Here is a 15,628-nt window from a genome sequence, read left to right on the forward strand (position 1 = left end):
ATCTGGGCACCAGGAGACACATACTAGATCCAAAATAGTCATAGTAACCACAGCTATATGCAACATGAATGAATCTTAAAAACATTAACCATATTGAGGAAAGGAAACCAGACTCAAATGAATACATGCTCTACGGTTGCATTTATATCAAGTCCACAAATGGGCAAGGCTAAGCATTAGTGTTTAGGAACACACCCTTTGGTGCTCAGCCTATTTAAAAAAAAAAAAGCAAGGAAGTGACAACTGCAGGAGTCAGGTGGTAGAGGGAGGAGGCACGTGTGGCCTCCACGTGTGGCTTCCAGACTCCTTTGCTTAGTGAACAAACAAAATAATAGTCTTTCTCCCATCGGACTGGGTTCTGTGGGGATGGGACCCTGGTCTAGTGACTGATGCATTTATAGCCGCAGCTCAGTGCCCAAGATGTAGCATGTGGTCAGTGAGAGGATTATGGGATGAATGAGGACTAACCAAATGAACCATACAGCATCAGTTTGAGCACAAAGATAGGATTCTCTGTGGAAACTCCTTAGGCAAAGGGGCAGACAGGCACTGAGTGGAGCCCAAGGGTCTAGGCCTGAATCAGACTGGATTTAAATCCCAGCTCTCCCACACGTGGGACTTTCAACAGCTACTTGGTGTCTCTTTGCTTCATTGTTCTCATCTGTAAAATGGGTGTAACGATGGCACCTGCTTCAAAGGGCTGCCGTGAGGATCAAATGGGTGAATGCACACAGATATCTCAGAGTGGGCCTCACACATCAGTACTCATTATGTAGCGATAGAGTGCGACCATCTCAACTCACCCTTGTAAAGAGTGTCTTAAAGATGATGCCTCTCACAGGGTCACAGCACGAACACCAAGCCCTTCTGGCTCCTGCATTTGTGGTGGTTATTGCTGTTTTGATTTGCTTTTATGAGGTCAGTTTTGCTCCTGAAGAATCAGCTTCTCCCTTCAGGAGAGTATTTATACACAATCTATCACCATGGAGACAGTCAACAGTAGGGAATCCAAGATCACATCACCTCTCCCTGGAGGCAGAAAGCAGACTCTCAGGCCCATCTATTTTGTGAAGTTGGCAGGGTGTCATCTCTATCCACTCAGAAGAGTGGCTGGGACGATAAGAGAGAAAGACACCCTACACTCAGCAACTTCATAACATCTACCCACCCCTAAAGCCTGAAACTGTCTCAAGTCTAAAGACTCGGGACAAGCACTTACCATGCAGTTTTTGACTGCAGTAAGTCCACAGTCATTCTCTACCCCAGGCTGGAAGGTGGAGACCAAGTATTCAACCCGAGTGCTCACTGGAAACTGGGTGGAAGAGAGGAGGAAGGTAAGGAAAGGGAGAGAGTGGACAGAGGGCTTGGGGGATGGACTGGCAGGCAGAGGTAGGAGTGAGGTCATTACTATTTCCAAATTAGGGGCCATAGATAGTTACATCTTAAGAATGGGGCATTAGGGTCTCTGTGCTCTTCGGAGAGGAGTTACATTCAAGTAATCAGCAAGGTCCCTGGTATAGCTTGAAAACACGATAGTACAGGTATGAATATAGCTGTGCCTTACAGCATTATTTTCAGTGGAGTGTTTCTAGGCATCTGGTGCTCCCTGTCTCTAATTCCTCTGCATCTTGACCTGAAGAACATCCGTTCTCCCTGGTCTGGCCCTTCCCAGAGTGTCGTACTTGCCAGGGAAGGCTTGCCACTCTTCTACATTGATGTCCAGGGATGGGCTGCTGCTCTGTGGCACCTGTTCCACAACCTTGCCCAGCCTGTGCGTTTCAGTTTTTCTTTTATTTTTTTAAAAAATTTTTAATGTTTTTATTTATTTTTGAGACAGAGAGAGACAGACCATGAGCAGGGGAGGGGCAGAGAGAGAGGGAGACACAGAATCTGAAGCAGGCTCCAGGCTCTGAGCTGTCAGCACAGAGCCTGATGCAGGACTCCAACTCACAAACCACGAGATCATGACCTGAGCTGAAGTCGGACGCTCAACCGACTGAGCCACCCAGGCGCCCCTCAGTTTTTATTTTCAAAACAGAACGAATGGGCTCTTGGTGTTCCCATGTATTTTAAGGCCACAACAAAAATACTTTGCCTGAATTGGCCTACTTGAAATTAAATATTTTCATTAGTGGCAATCAAGACTGAGCCACTTAAATGTCTGCAGAGACATGTAGACATCCTCATTTCTTCTTGGGAAATGAGCAAAGAAAAGAGAGTGAAATACAATTGGAGGCTTTGGTTTAAGTGTGGAGAAGGTTGGTGGTGACTTCTGAGAATCGGTAAAGGCTGTTTTCAGGGAGAACATTGGAATTCACCAGCCCTCTGGCTAGATGTGGTCTATGGCCATTGTTAGATCTGATTTCACTTGGCCTTATTTGGGAGTAAGGGTGTGTGTAAGAGAAGTTCCAAGGGCAAGAAGAACTGGCTGAGCAATCCTCCAGGCTCTTGTGGGTGAGGTAGTATCCAGGAATACTATGGGTTGGTCCTATACTTAGAAGAGATTGCATAAAGAGAGCAGAGTTGGAGTGATATCAGAAACTTGGTAGACGAGAAGCTCCAGCTCCTTATTCTCCCATGGAAACACTTAAGAAACAACTATGGCCTGTCTAAAACAACTATACAAGAGCTCTGGGAAATAGTTAAAGGTCCACAGTGAACAAAAAAGGCCCAGTTTAGAAAAAGTCACATTCAAAATGGTAGGAAATTCTAAGGTATTTTTAGTTGCTTTTTCCCCCCATTCTCTCCTTAGACAGCATAGTTCAGTTTCAGAGAAGCAGTGGCTTAGCGGCCATTCCCCCTCCCTTGAGCCCAGAGAGAGTAGAGGCACATTTTTTTTTTTTTTTTCTGCAAAGAGGAAAAGAGGGCTAAAATTTTTATTTTTTATTTTTTTACTTTTTGGACATCAAACTTTCTATTTTTATTTTTTTAATGTAGTTTATTGTCAAGTTAGCTAACATACAGTGTATGCAGTGTGCTCTTGGTTTCAGGGGTAGATTCCCGTGATTCATCGCTTCCATACAACACCCAGTGCTCATCCCAACAAGTGCCCTTCTCAATGCCCATCACCCATTTTCCCCTCTCCCCCACTGCCCCCCATCCACCCTCAGTTTGTTCTCTGTATTTAAGAGTCTCTTATGGTTTGCCTCCCCGTCTGTTTGAAACTATTTTTTCCCCTTCCCTTCTGCCATGGTCTTCTGTTAAGTTTCTCAAGTTCCACATATGAATGGAAATATATGGTATCTGTCTTTCTCTCACTGACTTATTTCACTTGGCACAATACCCTACAGTTCAATCCATGTTGTTGCAAATGAGAGGATTTCATTCTTTCTCGTTGCCAAGTAGTATTCCATTGTGTATATAAACCACATCTTCTTTATCCATTCGTCAGTTGATGGACATCTGAGCTCTTTCCGTACTTTGGCTATTGAATGGGGCAATGTTTTAATCTGTCTGGAGGCTGCCTAAAGAACTGGTCTCTGTTTTTCTTGACTCAGAGCTCAGATGGGGAAAAGTGTCATAGTTCATGTTTCAGGCCAAGAAAGGCTGTTGAAAGCAGACTGGTTACAGTGAGCAAAAGTTGCCAGGGGACTATAAACCAGTGAAGGTCTGAGGCCTGAGATTACAGGTAGAGGAATACAACGGAACATAAAGGGCCTTGAGAAGAAGCAGGGGAGACACTCTTTGGGAAATTAAGGCATTTTAAAGTAGCTGTGAATACAGACTAAATACAAAGGTACACACACACACACACACACACACACACACACACACATACACGGGCCCAGGCAAGATGCATGCTCAGAAAACTCCTGAGAACTTAAGCCTTCCTTCATATCAGGCTGATTCCAAGCCTCCGAAAATGCCCTGTTAATTAGTGGAGATCTTCCCTTAAATGGAGCCAGTTTGCAAAGACTATGAGAGGGGGCTGTTTTTACAAATGTCCATGTTCGACAAAAAATTACAGGACATACAAAGGAATAGTCAAACATGGCCCACTGAAGGGAAGAAAACCAAGTGGGGAAAACTGCCCTGGGGAAAGACAGACATCAGAAGGACTAAACAAAAACTTAAAAAGTCTTAAATATGCTTAAAGAGCTTAAAGAAGACATGAACAAAGGAACTAAAGGAAATCAGGAAAATGATATATGAACAAAATAAGAATATCAGTAAAAAATAGAAATTATAAAAAGAAATCAAATAGAAATTATGCAGCTGAAAAATTCAATAACTACATTGAAAAAATTCACTAGAGGTGTTTGGAGAACTTGAAGAGAGATCATTTGAAATTCTTTTTTTTTTTTTTTTTTTTTTTTTTTATTTAAAAAAATTTTTTTTTTCCAACGTTTATTTATTTTTGGGACAGTGAGAGACAGAGCATGAACGGGGGAGGGGCAGAGAGAGAGGGAGACACAGAATCGGAAACAGGCTCCAGGCTCCGAGCCATCAGCCCAGAGCCTGACGCGGGGCTCGAACTCCCGGACCGCGAGATCGTGACCTGGCTGAAGTCGGACGCTTAACCGACTGCGTCACCCAGGCGCCCCTCATTTGAAATTCTTGAGTCTGAGAAGACAAGAAAGAAAGAAAGAAAGAAAGAAAGAAAGAAAGAAAGGTGAACAGAGTCTAAGGACTTATGAGACACCATTATGCAGACCTTATGCAGACCAGTATACACATTATGGGAGAAAAAAGAGAAGGGAGTAGAGAGAGTATATGAAGAAACAATGGCTGAAAAAATTCCTAAATTTGAAGAAAAGATATGGGTCTACAAATCCAGGAAGCTCAGTGAATTCCAAAAAGATACATCCAAAGAGACCCACACAAAGACATATTATACTCAACCTGTTGAAAGTCAAAGACAAAGAGAGAATTTTGAAAGCAGCAAAATCAAAATGACTCATCACTGTACAAAGATGCCTTTAGGAGATTATCTGTAGATTTCTCGGCAGAAACCATGTAGTCCAGAAAGGGGTGGGGTGATATATTTAAAGTGCTAAAAAAAAAAAAAAAAATCCACAAAACTTATCAACTGAGAATACTATAGCTACCAAAACTGTCCTTCGGAAATGAAGGAGAAACTAAAACAGCCCCAGATAAACCAAAGCAGAAGGAGTTCATGACCACTAGGCCTGCCCTGTAAGAAACAGAGCAATGCTAGACAGTAACTCAAAGTCATATGAAATAAAGACCTCTGGTACAGGTTAAACACATGAACAAATATAAAAACCACTATTATTGTGATTTTGGTTTGTAACTCCACTATTTTTTATGGGATTTAAAGACCAAATGCAAAAAAATAATTATAAATCCATGTTAATGTGTACAAAATATATCAAGATGCCATTTATGACATCAGTAACATGAAATGGGAGATGGCAGGGCTGTACAGGAGCACAGTTTTTGTGTCTGAGCTGAGTCAAGTTGGTACCAATTTAAAATAGATTATTAAAATGATTATTATAAGTTTAGGATGTTATATGCAATCTCTATGATAAGTACAAAGAAAATATCTCCAGAGTATACACAAAAGGAAACGAGAAGAAAATAAAAATGTGTCACTACAAAAAGTCAACTACATAAATGAAAGTAGTAATGGAAGAAATGAGGGACCAAAAACCCTGTAACAAAATAAATAACAAAGTAGTTAAATGAAGTCCTCCCCTGACAGTCATTACTTTAAATGTAAATAGATTAAACTTTCAACCAAAAGACATAGATTGGCAAATGGGGGGAAAAACCCAAACCTGGGATGCAAGTATATGACACATATGAGACAGTCGTTAGATCTAAGGGCATGCGTAGGTTGGAAGTGAAAAAAGATATCCATACAAATAACAATCAAAAGAGAGTGGCATGGCTATACCAACATCATAAAAAGTAGACTTTAAGTCAAAAACTGTTACAAGAACCAAATAAGGAGAGTACATATTGAAGAAAGGATCACAAAGAAATAGAAAATTTGAATAGTTCTAGAACTAGTGAGCAAATTGATTCAGTAATAAAAACATCTCCTGGGGCACCTAGGTGGCTCAGTTGGTTAGGTGTCCGACTCTTGATTTTGGCTCAGGTCATGATCTCATGGTTTGTGGAATTGAGCCCCGCACCGGGCTCTGTGCTGTCAGTGAGGAGCTTGCTTGGGATTCTCTCTCTCCTTCTTTCTCAAAAAATAAACAAATAAACATTTAAAAAAATCCCCCAAATGAAAGTCCATGACTAGATGGCTTTTCTTGTGAATTCTACTCAGTATTTTACTACTATAACATAACACAGGCCATAAATGAAAAGCCCACAGCTATCATCGTACTCAGTGGTAAATAACCCAAAAATAATTTCCTCTAAGATCAGGAATAAGACAAGGATGCCTGCTTTGCCAGTTCTATTCAACATAGTATTAAAAGTTCTAGCCAGAGCAATTAGGCAAGAAAAAGAAATAACAAGAAATTGGAAAGGAAGAAATAAAATTATCTCTGTTTGCAGATGAGGGATCTTATATGTACCAACCTTAGAGACCACACATACAGAGACAAAACAAACAACAAAAAACCCCAGAAAAAGCTGTCAAAACTAATAAATGAATTCATCAAAGTAGCAGGATACAAAAATCAAATTGCAAAACTCAGTTGCATTTCTATACACTAAAAATGAACTATCTAAAAGGGGGATTTAAAAAATTCTATTTATAATAGCATCAAAAAGAATAAAATAGTTAGGAATAAGCTTAACCAAAGAAGCAAAAGACCTATACAATGAAAATTACAAAATATGACTGAAAGAAATGAAAGTTTATGCCAATAGATGGAAATATCTCCTATGTCCATGGATGGAAAGATTTAATATCATTAAGATGTCAATACCACCCCAAAATGGCTACACATGCAATGCAATCCTTATGATCTTTTTTGCAGAAATTAAAAAATCCACCCTAAAATTCACTTGGAATCTCAAGAGACCATTCTCGAGAATAGTCAAAACAATCTTGAAAAGAAGTACAAAGTTGGAGGATTCACATTCTCTGATTTCAAAAATTATTACAAACTACAGTAACCAAATATTGATATATTGGCATAAAGGCAGTAATATAAACCAATGGAATAAAATAAAGAGCTCAGAAGTAAGTCCTCACATATCTGGTCAAATGATTTCAACAGGGATCATTCAATGGAGAAAAAACAGTGTTTTCAACAAATGGTGTTGGGAAAACTGCATATCCACATGCAAGAGAATGAAGTTGGACCTTTATCTTACACCACATACAGAAATTAATTCAAAACGGATCAAAAAGTTAGATGTAAGACTTAAAATGGTAAAACTCTTAGAAGAAAACATAGGAAAACTTCATGACATTGGATTTAGCAATGATTTCTTGGATAGGACACCAAAATCATAGGTAACAAAAGAAAAAAATAGATAAATTGGATTTCATCAAAATTGAAGTCTTTTAACACTATCAACAGAGTGAAAAGGTGACCCATGGAATGGGAGAATATGTTTGCAAATATTACATATGATAAAGGATTAATATCCAAAATATATAAAGAACTCCTAAAGTTCAACAACAAAAAAGCAAACGAACAATTAAAAATGGGGAAAAAAACTGGAAAAGATATTCCTCCAAGTTATGCAAATGGCCAAAAAGCACATGAAAAGATGCTCAACATCACTGGTCATTAGGGAAAAGCAAGTCAAAACCGCGAGATACCACTTCACACCCATTAAGATGGCTAATATTGAAAAAAAAGAAAGAAAAAGAAAATAATAAGTGTTGGTGTGGATGTAAGTGAAATCAGAACCCTTGTACATTGCTAGTGGGAATGTAAAACGGTATAGCTGCTGTGGGAGACAGAAGCTATGGCAGTTGCTAAAAACAGTACACATAGAACAACCATATCATCTAGCAACTCCAGTTCTGGGTTTGTAACCATCAGAACTAAAACCAGGATCTGGAAGAGAGAGGTTCATACATTATGTGTGTAGCAGCATTATTCAAGGCAGCCCAACGGTACGATGGGTAAGCAAAAGGTAGCATATACATACAACGAAACAGTAGTCAGCCTTGAAAAGGAAGACGATCCTACCTCGAAGACACTATGCTAAGTGACATAGGCCAGGCCCCAAAGGACAAATACTGTAGGATTCCACTTGTGTGCGCTCCCCGGAGGAGTCAAATTCATAGAGACAGAAAGTAGAGTGGGGATGCCAGGGACTGGGGAGGGAGCCATCTAATGGGTTCAGGGTTTTAGTGTGAGAAGATGATGTTCTGGAGACTGATGGTGTTAATGGCTGTACAACCATATCAATGTACTTAATGCTCCTGAACCGTGTGCATAAAAATGGTTGAAATGGTAAATTTTGTTACGTATATTTTACCACAATCAATGTTTAAGAACTGAACCAGGAGACATAAGATAATGGGGGGAAAAGAGTGGAACTGGGAAGAGCGAGGAAAACACAGAAGAAGAAACGAAGGAGGCTAGCAGGAGTGGAGAGCGGGGAGAGAGAGGACAAAGGGAACAGGTGCAGACCATGACAAGTGGTCGGGTGACCCAAGGAACAGCTTTCCTGAGGCGTGGGTCTGGGCAGTGGGGTGCCAATGGCCTGAGCATGTTCCTTTCCAAGCTCTGGGAGGGAGGGGGCAAAATGAAGCCCGGCTTGTGTAGGCTGTTGCCCTGGGGTCATGTCTATCCTTCCTCTGCCCAGCCTCCCATAGCCCAGGAGGGGAGGGGACGCTACAGAAGCATGAGAAGGTGCATCACAGAAGTTATCCTGAGTATTTGGTCTTTTTCAGTTCACCAAAGCCATGGAGGAAACACCTCAGTCCATTTACAGAAAAGAGTATGTCCCCTTCCTGGGCCACAGACCTGACCAGATCTCCAGGTGGTATGGCAAGAGGAGAGTGGAGGTAAGTGGGGGAGGTGGGGGACCCACACTCAGGCCTGGGATCCCCTCCAGAGCTCAGGAGACACCACCTCCTTCTAGGCTTGGTTCCCTCTGGGGACACAGGAGCAGTCTCGTGGGCATCCTCCCCCACCTGGGGGCCACTGATGGCATTCACCTTTATTTACAACCCACCAAATGTCAAGCCAGTAGCATTCCCTCTGCCCTGTACCCCAGCACTTTCTTGGATCATTTTCCCCGTTCCCCCACACTTTCCCAACAGGAGGTAGGCAAAGGGTAAATACTGAATTAGGTGAACATAGTGAGGAAATAGGGGAGGTCCTCCAAAAACAAGTAGCGGTGATGCTTGAACGGCAGTGTTTTGCATCTTCTATGCCCCAACTTCCTGGTCTTTTGTATAAAATCAAGGGCCATTCTGTCCTCTCCCACTCATTGAGGGCCTATGTGCATCATTGTGTCACAGGCCTCCGGAGCAGGAAGCAGGGCACTGCATCCTCAGGACACGTCCCCCACCATGACCCATCTAACCCTTACCTGCCTAAACTCAGGGTGGGGGCCCACAGTGAGGGGTGGACATTGTCAGATGGAAGCATTTTGGAGCTGGAAGGGATCTGAGAGATAGTTCATCCCAGCACCCTCCTTTTCAGATAAAAAGGTGTCCCAGGTGTGGTCAATGGTTTGTCCAAAACCGTTTGGCTGGTTGGTAAGGGACAAAGCAGGTGGCCGGTCTGTAAATCAAGCAAGAAGTATCTTCATATTCCTTTACGCTATCTGCTGGAGTTGACTCTGTCTTCTGCATTTTGGGGGTCCATCTTAGTATAAATAGCAGCAAATTTTCAGCTCTGTGCTGGCACCGCTGGGCTGTGTTGGCATCTCTGGACAATCCTGGCATCTTTGGATTGCACTGACTTTCCTGGAGCACGCTGGCATCCACAGACCCTGCTGATGGTCTGGAGCTGCTGGCCTTTGCCACTAGCGTGCCAAATGCCTGTTAATGTAAGGAAGTCAAAATAAAAACCCATGATCTGGGGATCCTGGTCCCCAGTTATCAATACATAAGAAGTACTTAGGCTAGTTCTCAATACACATTAGGTGTCCTCTCTTTGGACTCATAACAAACCCCGATGAGATAAACACACACACACACACACACACACACACACACACACACACACACACAGTCTGTTTAAAATTAAGAAGCCCCCTGCCAACATATACACAAAATAGAACCAAGCAATCAGATATTCGCTTCTAAGGACTCTGTTCAAATATCTGTGTGCCAGGGACCCTGGACACAGCGTTGCTTCCGAACAGCCGTTTCAGTCCGTCAGCTGTTCTGTGGATTTCATTCTGCACCTCTCCCATCCCCCACCTCACACCTCCCCCTTCTTAGGCAAATGCTGATCTCCCTTCAAATTGACTTTGGATAGATGGGGTTAGCATTCCCCAGGGAAAACCCCCTTCCTGTGCTTTGCCCCTAGGCAGGTGTATTAACCAAATTTTCTATGTTCTGTATTTTATTTTATTTTATTAATTTCTTAAAGTTTATTTATTTATTTTTGAGAAAGAGAAGAGAGAGTGAGTGGGGGAGGGGCAGAGAGGGAGAGAGAGAATCCCAAGCAGGCTGCCCACTGTCAGCGCAGAGCCCGATGCGGGGCTTGAACTCATGAACCGTGAGATCATGACCTGAGCCAAAACCAAGAGTCAGACGCTTAGCCAACTGAGCCACCCAGGCGCCCCCTATGTTTTGTATTTTAGATGGCTTGACATCTTAGGGGCCTTGCTGATCCTGGAGAGACTGCCTTCCCAGGGCTTGCTAATTCCTAGAGATAGTACACAACTTGCCTATAAACAAGCTTTTAGGATACAAAGCAACCAACCTAGAGCCTATATCCCAACCACCTCTTTTATCTAACGCTTCTATGCCAAGTCAATATCCTTTTGCCCCAAATCACTCCAGGGCCAGGCACCAACAAGAGTGGGCACCCCTATAGCCCAGAGCCTGCTGAAATCATTCAAACTCTGTAATCCTCAACTCAAACTTGACTATCCTGCCTCACCTGTTCCTTCCCTTGGAAACCACATGGACAACCTGGGTCATGCTCTCTCTCTTTCTCTCCTTCTGGGTGTTTCCCTAATGTGGCCCCATGTGGTGTGGCATGTCTTTCAAAACTGTTTCTTTCAAAGGCAGCTGTCTCCCTCTCTGCCACCTGACCATACCTGATCAAAACAAAAATCCTAGGTACATAATCCAGACAGCAGGGCCACACCCCAAACCAAGAGAAACTTGTGGCAGTTCTCCTTTCCCTGCCGTGATGCCTCCCCAGCACTTCCCTTGGTTCATGGGAACCTCCCCCCCCCCCCCGCCGCCACCCATGTGCCCTCCCTGGCGCTGGAAATGTTCTCTGGGCACCCAGTGATACGGATCTTGGGAACCCCTGCTTAATGTCTGTGCCTCCCCCCTTGTCTCCCTTCGGCATTGTGATCTGACTTATTTATGGAACCACTACTTGAAATATTATGTGCAGTCAGCGTTTCCAGACCATAGCAGACACAGACCTCCCTGTTTGGTCCAGACAAGAGAACAGGCATGGAAATCCACATTATCTTCCCCTGTAAATCAGCCCAGTCCTCCAAGATTCCCTTGCAGGGCCAAGAGGATTTTCTTAGGAAAAGCACTGATGCAGGCAAACGTCCCAGAATAAGGAGAACATGGCTTTCTTCTCCTTGTAAACAACCCCCACCAAAGAAATCGCTCCCCAAGTTTCCAGCTGAGGGAGCCATAAATCCTTTGCAGGAGAAGGCAATTTATGGGGCATGCTCTGATTCTTCCCATAGTAACTGATTGAAATACAAGGTGCATATGTCAGGCTCGGTATTCAACGTCTTTCTCTCGCCATGGAAATAGGCACTTGGATGGATGAGACTCGAGACAAATCAAAGGGTATAATTTCAGATCACAGGGCAGCACTGAGATGGTTCTGACTCTTCCCATTCAGCTGGATGTCCTGACTTTCATTTTAATGTGTCCCCACTGCCCATTCTAGGGATGAATTGACTTGGCATGGGTTGGGGGCCCTCGTACGGAGAACGGACTGCAGCCAAGATGGAATGTGTGTGTGAAGGTGAGCTGTGTCGGGTGGGCCAGACAACCACGTCTCCCGTTTGGTGGCCCTGAGGGCCCAGGCGGCAGACCCTCGCCGCCGGCCCGTGGAAGCCTCCTTGCCATCAGCACCACGAGCCTCGGTGGCAACAGTTTCTGCCTCCGTCCACCGCCCGGTGGATGCCTTGCTCTGACCAGTAACACACCCGCTGTGTCTGTCCTTCCAGGGGCTCCCGTACAAACACCTGCTGATGCACCACCAGGAGCCCTCACACCGCCATCTGATTAGCACATATGACGACCATTACAACCGGCATAATTACAACCCCAGCCTGCCCCCGCGTCGCACCTGGAGTGGACACAAGTTGCTGTGGCTCCCGGAGAAAGCAGACTTCCCCCTTCTTGGTATTTGTATAATTCAGGATTTCCCCCCTGTAGTGGGCTGCGAGGGGTCCACAGCCGCGTAGGGCTGAGGTGTGCCGGGCACAGGCTGAAAGATGCGCAGCGAGGGCATCACAATGACCCGAGAGCGGGAGAATCCCGTTTCCCCCCAGGGCTGCTGCCTGCCCCCGCCCCCTGACACAGAGGTGACGCTGGCCGTGCACTGGAGCCCTCACCTGCGTGCACCATGGAAACATGGTCACCTGAGCACAGGTGGCAGGAACAACACCGCTGCACATTCGGATCAGGCAGCTGTGCTAAATGGGGACTGTTACTTCCCAGGGGCCCTGCCCTGCGGGAGCACATGAGGACACAGGAGTGACACACAGGGGAGAAATTCCTGCCCTTGGGGAGTCGTCATTCCAGTGGGTCTCAGATCAGACGCCATGCATGCATAAGATACCTTAAGATCTAGTAAATACGGTAATTTTGGACAGGGATGTGCGTCATGAAGAAAATTTATAGGTAAGCAACAGAAAATGAGGCGGGTGTTTGTGAATTTCCTTCGGGTGGAATGATGCTGGATGGTCTTTCTGGGAGAGACAGCTGAGTCGAGAAGGAGGGAGCCATACAGGAATGGGGGGCGGGGGGGGAGAGCATTCCAGGCGAGGGAATGGCAAGTGAAAAGGCAGGAGTATGGGAAGACCACATCAGGGCTCGGAGGCCACAGTGAGGAGGGGGGCCGTGTCCTTCCAGCGGAACTAGGACTTTGGAGTGATTTTTGTAAGAGAGGGCCTTGATCTGATTTACATTTCAAGCTGCCCTCTTTCTCTGCACCCTATGTTTTGTACTCCCACCCTTCCACGCAAAGGGGTCCCATGGTGAGCTGCATGCCACGCCCCGTTACCCTGGGGTTTGTCCTGGACATCAGCCTTCACACACCTGCACTGCTCACTTCGCCGCTGGAGCAGGACGCTCCCCTGCTGGAGCAGGACGCTCCCCTCCATCCTTAACCAGTCACGGCGCTGACTTCTCCGAGGCCCACAGACCGGCGCCTGGTCCCTCCTGAGGACACATGGAGCCGGCCCCCCGCAAGCCCTTCTTCCCTCCGGAGCCCGACCAGCCTTGCTCCGGGAAACCCCCAGGGCCCCCGCCGCGCTGTCCCCCGGCCGGTCTACGCCCGGTCCCGTTCACGCAGACCCCGGCTTCTCTTGCAGCTCCCCCTACCAACTATGGACTCTATGAGCAGCTGAAGCAGAGGTGGCTCACGCCCAGGGCTGCCCCGAGGGAGAGCATTTACACCTCGTCCTACCCGAGACCGCCGCTGTGTGCCATGTCCCGGCGGGAGCACGCCATCCCTGTCCCTCCCCCTCGCCTGCACCCTGTCCCGCGCTTCTGAGAACGGCCACGGGCTGTGCAGGTGGGTCCGACCGGAGCCCCAATGTGCTGTTGGACCCGCCAGGCCGCAGGTGGCTGCCGACACACCCAGAGTGCTAAATCCCGCCCGGCTGAGGCCCCTAGTTCATGGTCTGTGTCCTCCAAACCCTCAGGCTCCTTTCTTTTCCATCCCATAATTAAAGCTCTCCCAGGCAATGGAGTGGCAGCTATATGCACAACTCTGCAGAATGTCAGGACTCTTAAGTTCCTCCCCCGGCCTTTCACGTGAGGGGGAACTGAGGCCCAGAGAGGTGACATGATTCCTGCAGGTTCTCGCCGCATAGACGCCCTCCAGGAGTGTCTGGTCCGTGGAGAAGGGGGTCTGACCACGAGACCTGCTGCAGAACTCCGGGGAAGGGTCGAATGTGGTTATGGGGAGGGCGCACCCTGCAGGAGCTGGCCATCCGTGGTGGGGGGGGGGGTGGGGGGTGCCCAGCACGTCGTCGTTGTCTCCCCAGGGGCTCAGAAGAAGGGAGACACACAGCATCTCCCCTCCACCTCCGAGCTCTCAAATCTTTTCCAGAGTTGAGTTTGAGGATGGGGGATTTTTTATTTATTTATGTAAAGAATTTTTTTTTAACATTTCTTTATTTTTGAGAGACAGAGACAGACAGAGCACAAGCAGGGGAGAGGCGGAGAGAGAGGTCAGCACAGAGCCCGATGCTGGGCTCAAACCCATGAACCGAGAGATCGTGACCTGAGCTGAAGTCAGACGCTTAACTGGCTGAGCCACCCAGGTGCTCCAGGGAATGGGGGCTTTTTCAGTGACTGTCTTGGAACAAGGATGGACCCCCTGACAGAAGGACAGGGCACTGTCCTGGCTCAGGCACTTGGTGCTGTCCTTGCCCAGGATGGAGTCCCTAGAGGCATGTTCTGCCACCTGGCGTGGAGTCCAGCCTCTGGTTGAGAGTGGCCGGCCTCCTCTGTCTTCTCTCACTGACACGGATGGTTATAGCCTGCTTTCTCTGCATGGCCTTCCCTGCCTGATGCCTCCACCCTGATGATCTGCATTCATTACTGTAGGTGCAGTGCTCCGTGGAGAGTTGGTGCTGAATAATCCTTGGCTGGATGGATGAATGGACTGTTGTCTCTTTGGGGGCTCCTCTCTGGACCCACGCTGTACCCCACTCACCATGACCCAGTCCAGTTCCACGCTTTGAGCCTCCATATAGCTGCTCTCCCCAACCCCTGTCCCCAGGGTGGACCTCCATCCAGACCCCAGCCCATCCTGATGTCCAAAGACCCCTTATTCTTCCAAGATCTTGGCTTCTCCCACCTCTTTTTTTAAAAGTTATTTGTTTATTTTTGAGAGCAAGAGAGGGAGGGGAGGAGGGGCAGAGAGAGAGGGAGAGAGAGAATCCCACGTTAGGAGCCTGACACGGGGCTCAAACCTGTGAAATTATGACCTGAGATGAAATCAAGAGTCAGGAGCTTAACTGACAGAGCCACCCAGGCCCTCTCACTTCTGACTCAGGGAAAAGTGAGCCCACCTAGAATCCTTCTGCGAGCATCAGAGAGGAAGTCACTTTTCTGCTCCTCCATACTTTAGAACCCGGCCATCTGTCCATGGCGGTGCATCGATGCAATTCTGAGTCTCTGCCAGCCCATCTCACATCTGTTATGACAAATAGTTGTTTTCTCTGCTTTGGAGAAAAAGGAATGCGTAGAAGTATTTTCCGTGATGCTTTTCCTTACATTTTTGGCATCTGCTACCACATTCTAGCAAATAATCAAGAAAAAAAAAAAAAAAAAAAAAGCTGGGGCGGTGGGGGGGGTGGGCGGGGAAAAACCCAAGTTAATATTTATTCTGGG

The 15,628-nt window shown here is 46.2% G+C and overlaps 1 protein-coding gene across 2 annotated transcripts; it reads left to right on the forward strand.

Moving 5' to 3' along the window:
- The first annotated feature begins 864 nt into the window (after positions 1-864).
- CFAP107 (cilia and flagella associated protein 107) lies at positions 865-15,091 on the forward strand. Of its 2 annotated transcripts, XM_086715717.1 has the most exons (5): positions 865-1,334; positions 8,786-8,899; positions 12,226-12,403; positions 13,597-13,799; positions 14,840-15,091. In XM_086715717.1, exons 1-4 carry the CDS (start codon positions 1,221-1,223, stop codon positions 13,776-13,778), a joined length of 588 nt encoding a protein of 195 aa, XP_086571843.1. In that variant the 5' UTR covers positions 865-1,220; the 3' UTR covers positions 13,779-13,799; positions 14,840-15,091. The 2 variants fall into 2 exon arrangements, with proteins under 2 accessions (XP_086571843.1, XP_025768403.1); XM_025912618.2 differs by lacking the exon at positions 14,840-15,091 and having other exon boundaries at positions 866-1,334; positions 13,597-13,972.
- Positions 15,092-15,628: the final 537 nt, after the last annotated feature.

This window comes from Puma concolor, chromosome C1 (genome assembly GCF_028749965.1).
Source record: "Puma concolor isolate L17-30 chromosome C1, mPumCon1.1.hap2, whole genome shotgun sequence".
Taxonomy (NCBI): Eukaryota; Metazoa; Chordata; class Mammalia; order Carnivora; family Felidae; genus Puma; species Puma concolor.